The sequence below is a fragment of the Phragmites australis genome, chromosome 17 (assembly GCF_958298935.1).
Source record: "Phragmites australis chromosome 17, lpPhrAust1.1, whole genome shotgun sequence".
Taxonomy (NCBI): domain Eukaryota; kingdom Viridiplantae; phylum Streptophyta; class Magnoliopsida; order Poales; family Poaceae; genus Phragmites; species Phragmites australis.
The window spans coordinates 25,146,950-25,154,117 of record NC_084937.1 but is presented as its reverse complement, the minus strand read 5'-3'; the positions used below and the strand labels follow the sequence as shown (position 1 = coordinate 25,154,117).

At 43.1% G+C, this 7,168-nt stretch overlaps 1 protein-coding gene across 1 annotated transcript; it reads right to left on the bottom strand.

Annotated features, from left to right (window-relative positions):
* Positions 1-296: 296 nt before the first annotated feature.
* Positions 297-1,184, bottom strand: LOC133897384 (uncharacterized). The gene has a single exon (XM_062338106.1). It carries the CDS (start codon positions 1,002-1,004, stop codon positions 594-596), a length of 411 nt encoding a protein of 136 aa, XP_062194090.1. The 5' UTR covers positions 1,005-1,184; the 3' UTR covers positions 297-593.
* Positions 1,185-7,168: the final 5,984 nt, after the last annotated feature.

The following is a 7,168-nucleotide window of genomic DNA, read 5'->3' as shown; positions in this document are numbered from 1 at the left end:
TCTGTGATAACTACCACGTATGATCTTTTAAATCCAAAATAAAATACCGCTAGCACGGTACCGTGCGCCAAATGTTATGACGCAGTGCAAAAAAAAGGATTATTTTTAGAAATTATTTTTTACATATCTATTTGTATAATATATTTTTAAAAAGGTCAAAATGTAAAAAATTCTTGAAATCATTTATACCATCGGCATACATACGGTCACGCTGAAATGCCAGGCAGCATTACTACACACTATTGACGGAGCTTGAGCTATAATTTAGAGGAGGCCAAAACTAAAGGATCTAAAAATTAGACAATATAAACATGACGAATTTAAAGCTTCATCATTAAAATTGTTTAAAATATTACTAAGTACATAAATATTTGCACAAATGTTGAGGGCCTATGGCCCCTTGGCCACAAGGAAGCTCCGTCTCTGCTACACACGCTTAGTGCATAAATAAGTGCACACTCCAAATACTTTTGCAAGTACGAATATTAGTCTGATACGAACTCGGAACACAGCGGAAACTCTCAAGAACTCGGAACACAGCGGAAACTCTCATCGACACTGAAACGGCGTGACCATGAGCTGAGCTGGTCAGTTCAAGTTGCTCCGCCCAGCTCCCTGTCGACGGCCCACCTGAGGAGGCTGCCTTCCTCGACGACCATCTGCACGGGTAGCACGCCGAGCCCGCTGGCGACGGCGAGCATGACCTCCCTCATCTCGGCGCGGAACTCCTCCCGGTCCACCGCGCCGTCGCCGTCGCGGTCGAACCGCGCGAACAGCGCCCCGTACAGCTCCGCGAGCTCGCCCGCCGCGGCGGGCTCGTCGTCGCCGAAGTGCGCCTCGCGCACGCGGAGGCTCATGAGCTCCCCGGCCATCTCGGCGTACGAGAGCCGGCCGTCGCGGTCCGCGTCCAGCGCCGCGAACCGGGCGTCCACGGACGAGTTGAACGCGCGCTCGTCCTCCACGAAGCTCTGCACCGTCCTCCCGTCAAGGATCTCCACGCTCATCTTGGCAAAAAGAGCTGTTTTTCACGAGCCTAGCACCGTGTTTCCCGTTGGAGTTTCGTGGTCTCCTGGTCTCGGTTTGGAGGCCGTGGCCGCGTTTTATAGAGATGCAGCATTGCATTGCACCGCCACTTGTGTTGTGCCGCGTTGGTTTGGTTTGGTTTGGTTTGCAGAGCAGGAAGACGCTGTTTGTTATCGCTCCACTCTAAGATCTATATAGAATTTAAAGTTTGTAATATAAAATAAACAATGTGCCTAAACTAAAGATTCTTAATCTGCTCATAACTCCAATTATAAGACTCTTTGGAGGTAGGAATAACCAGTTTAAAACTTTTTAAAACTGAAACTCTGCTAAACATACACTAATACGCTGTGGGATGTGCCAAAGCGTTGACGTCTTGACGAGTTGTGCTTTGGCAAGTGCGGTCTAATCCAGCATGCGCCCCCTGCAAAGCAAAGCAGAGGACCCCATGGATTATCGTAGCGTGGGGTCGTGGGCGGTGCGCGGGTGTTTTTCAAAAGGAACCCACGCTCGTTCGATTCTTTTTCTTGCTGTGCTCGGCGTCAGGCGGGACCGGCCAAAACTTCGAAGAGTGGCAACCGGCAAGGTCGTGTTCGTACGCGTACGCCTTGTCCTAGTGTAAGCTGTGTGCAGCGACCACGAGTTCCCGGAATTGACTCACGGTTAAGTCCGAAAACCTTGTCTGTGTTCTGAGCCGGAGTTTTCTTTAGTCCGTTAAAGGAGTGACAACAGAAGCAAATCAGGTTCGGTTCCATGCTTGGTTTGGCGGCTTCACTTTCAGAACCAGGGCACTACAGGTCATTTCGAAAGAAATACTCTTGACTTCTAGAGCCGAAAATATTGTTCTAATCGAGCTAGAGTTTAGTAGCAAATATCAACTTTTTGACGATGTCGGATAGTATAAAGATGAAAAAACCCAGTGTCTTCTCGCAAATGACACACCTGTCGTATAGCAAAATTTGCCCGAAGAAATGTAATGTTCAGCCCGTGTTCGGCACCAGCAAGTTGGGTGAGACAGATGGACCATATCTATGGTCCTGAAACCTGTGCCACCCTGGTTTGGTCCACCGACATCGGTCTCGCCGGCCACCGGCCACCGGCCACCGGTTCCTGTCACTCTCGGCCACAACCTTCTACAACCTTCTCGTCACATTCCCATGGGCTGCCCATGCTATGACACAGCGACATCAGATATGTTTGGTCCACAGAGCGGTGAACCCAAAGCAAAATGAGGAATTTTTTCGTTGGTATATTTTTTATTTTAAAAATTACAAAATTCTGCGGTCGTTTTTTAATTTTGTAAAAATAGGCTCCTCCAGTCTGTTGAGTGTGCGTGAAAAAAAAAACACCTACTGAACAGAGTGAGAGATTAAGTGGACGACATGAGGCACTTTCCGCTTATTGGATGGGCAAAAAATACCCCCTCACCCATCCAACAGGCGGTAAGTAGCGCATGGCCTGCAACACTGACTTCACACCTTTCCAACGAGTAGAAACTAGTGGGTCCAACGTCTCTCACATTAAACAGGCAAGGAGTGGCATGGGCCTCATAGCACTAGCCTCCTATTAAGTGACACGGACCCTACTATATTTATGTGCTTCATATTATTAGCTTGGAGTTTGTCACTGTAATATAGCCAACCCATTTTTTCATTGGTTACAGGGAAGATCAAAGATCTTGCAGGCTCAATCGATATTGGGGATGGAATAACTATCGAAATTTGTTCCTTTCATGTTTTGAGGTAAAAAAAAAGGGCGCTTCGGAATTTTGATTAATTGAATCTCCTGCTTAGGGATAATTTGCAGGCCAAAAATGTAGGGTTAAAGCCACGGAGAGAGCCAAGAACAGGAGAATATGTTGGTTCACCGATCATTGACAGCTCGAGAATCACTAAGCACCGACTTCTCATCGGCTTTGATATTTTTCCTTATTTTCTTTTATTACCGTCAATCTCTTTTCCCTCTGTATTAACAGTCGCGGCTTTCACGTTTATCAGGAGGTATAAGATGAGAGTAGAACCTGCCATTTTTATTCACATATAAACATGTAGAAGTTATTACAAAGATCGTCGTACATGATTTTTGATATTAGAATGCCAAGGATAGAACATGGATTCTATTATGTGAAGCGGAAATATTTTCTCCTTCTCGCATGCGCCGCTTCGCGGTCCTCCTCTTCTTGGCAGTGCAGGAGAGCCTGATGTCTCTAAAGTAGTTTCTCGCGCGTGTGAAGTTCGTCTTCATGTCTCCAAAGGCCATTTCCCTTACTCTAATGATACCCTTATCTATTAACTAAAATCCAGACAAATCTATCTCATTCGGACCATAAACAATCTCCCCATCTCCAAAGAAAATATTGAAATACAACTTATCTACCATTCCTACCTACAATTAATTTAAAAAAAGCTATACTATTGCTTTAGCCTGCAACAACTAAATCCAAGAAAAAATTACTAAACTATAAGTACTACATCTAAAATAGCAGTCCATAAAAAAACAATCTTGAAATATTGTTACAATAAATACCACTATCAACTAATACTAACTATCAAATCATCGGTCTAATTATTATTCTTTCTTCCTTTAAAAATCTAGATCCAATAACAACACAACTAACTCTCAATTACATATGCTAACCTATATATGATGGCTAACATATATCCGAAATCAGATTTGATAGCTAACCTATATTTGAAACTAGATTTGATGACTAACCTAACTCGTTTACAAAATAAAGTACCAAGATTAGACTATTTACTAGCAACGAAGATCGAATTTGGCAGGGCTCTGCTGCTCCTACTTTCCTCTCCTCTCATCTATTTTTTTTTAACACATGAGGTCTCAACTAGGCAAGTGAGGCCTCCACTCGCCCAATGTAGCATTATATAGGCCAATCTCTCGTCCTTCTAACGAGCGGAAAGTGATGCAACCGGTTGGACCGGCACAATTTTCCCTCTCCCAATATACGGGAGGCCACAATAGTGGGACTATTTCACTTTCCACCCTTCCAACAAGCGGGAGGCTGTTGTTGCAGGGCCTGTGCCACTTCCCGCCTTCTCGCCCTTCTAATAGGTAGGAAGTTGTTGGCAGCCGATGTGTTTTCTTGCTCTCTAATCGGGGAAGGAGATAACTCGTCCAATCATATGACGATTTTTTAACCTCCTTCCCGCTTTATTTCTGTAAAATTCAAAAATGGACACATAGTTTTATAGTTTTAAAATAAAAATATACAAAAAAATCGCAAATTGAGCAGCCGCTAACTTAGCCAGGGCCCAGCTGCATACTTTAGCAGCCCAGCGAAAATCCAGGTATGCGGTCCAGAATGCCCAAAATTGAAGCCCAAGCTCGGAACCGTCTGCGTCCAGAACTCCAGATCGCCGGTGACACTCTGAATTCTGAAGCGACCACAGCATGGCATGGAACGCACGACACCATGGCTTGCAAGGGAATGAAATAGCTCTCGTTTTCCTCTCGCTTGCGCGGGCAGACGTGGATGTTTGGCCTGCAAATCTTTGGTGCTTGAACGACATGCTAACCATTTCTCTTCTCCCCCGTTCTACGTCAGGCCACTCCTTTTCCCGTGTTCATTTCGGTGGTTCTCGAGTCATTGGTAGCCAATAATTGCACTCCAGGGACGTCTCCACGGCAGTTCTCCAATAAAAAAAGGGACATCTCGACGGCAGTTCTCCTAAAAAAAGGACGTCTTCACGGCCATAATGAGATCGTCATTTGCATGCAATGATGCAGGGAATGGAATATGGTCTCATTTTTCTTTATGTTTGCAACAAGTTAAATATGTAGGGTACAGACTATGCCCATACAAGATTTTGGTACTTTTCATCGTACAATATGTTCTCTACCGATTTTGCTGGTTCCTCACCTGATCGTGGATCTGTTAAATGATTCTTTTGTGTGTGTGTGTGTGTGTGATTGGGTCACTTAAAAATGTGATCCCTATCTCCTTTACATTGAAGAACCATCTGAGACGGTCCTAAAGTTCAAGCTTGAATCAGCATGGAGGTTAAACAGAGTGCTCACCACCAGCCCAAGTTTTAACGGAACAGTAATGTTTGAGGTTTGATGAAGTTGGTAAAAGGTTCAAGTGGATCGAATCTGAAGTCCTGAATAAAATAATCTAAGGTTTACCTTCCTCTTTAACATTAGAAGGAAAAAAGGCTTGCTTCACTCTGACAACAGATGAAGGTCAGCAACCACTGAAACAGCAACGTTTTTTGTTCGAGATCATTAGAGAGGTCATCAAAAGTGATAGGAGGTACTCTCATGTTATTAACTAGTCAAATACCGATGCGTTACAACAGGAGCAAAAAATTTACACACGATAACATCATGCAGTACTGCGTCACGAGGTGTGTGGCGTGAGGAAGTTTTTCATGGACCATATGTGTGTGCGTTCTATGGAATAAAAGGAAAAAGAATAAAAAAGAGGAAGTTACATGCAGGTGGTTGAGGAGCTCATGTATGTGTGTATATAGTTGTTGAGTACTGCTCAAATGCTGTTCGGACAGAAGAAAAAAAATGCAAGGCTACTGTGTTGAAATCGGCTTTGTCCTAGTGTAGCCTGGCGTGTGGGGCGTGAGGCTTAGGCAACCCAGTTGTTCGGCGCATGGCCCATGCACTCACAAGACGCCCTGCCAGCTGGTGCGTGTGGTCCATGTGGGGGCGGCCCAAGTGGGGCCGTTAGCCCATACGGGAGCGGACGACCCATGTGGGGACGCTGGCCCATGCGGGATCCGGATGGGATGGCAGGATGTCTTGCCTGTCTTGGAACAATCACTGCACATTTTTTAAATATTAGAGATTATAGTCATGAAGTATGCATTAATTGATTGTTTATAGTGAAAGGAGGGCATTAGCTTCCTGCAATCCTAGAACAAATAGGAGCTCAGTTTTCAGCCAGTGTGCTTAGAGTGAAAGAAAGGATAATATATATCACCCAACTTTCAGATTTCCTGGAAGGTGAAACCAAACCAAAACGCAAAGTTGGAAAAAAAAACGTGTTAGTTGTTTAATGTAACTCCTTGAGTCAGCCTCCTGCTGGGCCTTTTATTTCCATTATGTGATGCACAAACTAATGCACAAACTAACAATTTGAATGTAGGTCTAACAAGAGGCATTTGAACAATATGCAAAAATGTGATTAGAAATGTATTGGAAATAGTTTCGCAAAATTATGTCTACTTTGTTTTAATTTTTTAACTTTCTTACAGACTAAGTTATAGTACTGATTTACAATTGAATCAACAGTAGGAACATGAAATTCAACTGTGCAGTTACATCCATCGATTTTGCAGTCTATGGATGTTAAACGTGTTACTTGATTGTGTATGATGAAAGGTGCTGAATATATTTTTTCTACCCAGCTTAATTGAGCATGACAGCTCAAGAAATGAACTTTCCTTTCCTTCGATGATTAAGGCATTATTGTTACCTACCACTGAACAGTTATTATTCTAGACTTGATGCAAGGGAAGATGCTTAACCCCACCAGATACAAGCTGTATCAGCTGAGTCAAGTGGCCATCTCACCGACACTGCAAAATCAACTCAGGTAGCCCATTCAGTTGTGATCTCGCATTATCAAATACAGTTAATACCCCACGTCAGTGAAGTTTATTATATACCGATCATGGCATATTAATTCATCTAGCAAGGTTGAGGTAACTAATTATTTTAAAAGTAAATAAAATGTTATATGCAGATTGAGATGCACACATACTATTTATTTCAGTTAAGTAAAAAGAAGGCCTCTACTAAATATTTACGAAATCTTTAACTCTAATCAAGAACTAATCCATTATTTCTTGAAAGATCATCCTCATGAGCCAAAAAGCTAGCTGGTAGCAACTTGTTACAAATTTTCTCAAAGTCATTTGCTTGTTTCCTTTAAGAAAAATGAGTTCGGTTGCACTGTCAGATTTATTAACCACACAGATGCACTAGGCCTACTTGAAGTCTTCCATGAGCCTTAGTAGCTGTACTAATCTGCTACTGACCTCTGTAGTTTACATGTGGCCTAAGCTACAGATCAGATAGCAATGATAATCCAAAGTGGAGTAGAAACAGATTTTAATCTAATTGTCCTATGAGTTTTTCCTCATAAAGATGTAGTAGAAACAAATTTGAA

What these genes read in the sequence shown, in the direction of transcription:
- LOC133897384 (XM_062338106.1), bottom strand. Translation starts at nt 1,004, where the DNA reads ATGAGCGTGGAGATCCTTGACGGGAGGACGGTGCAGAGCTTCGTGGAG.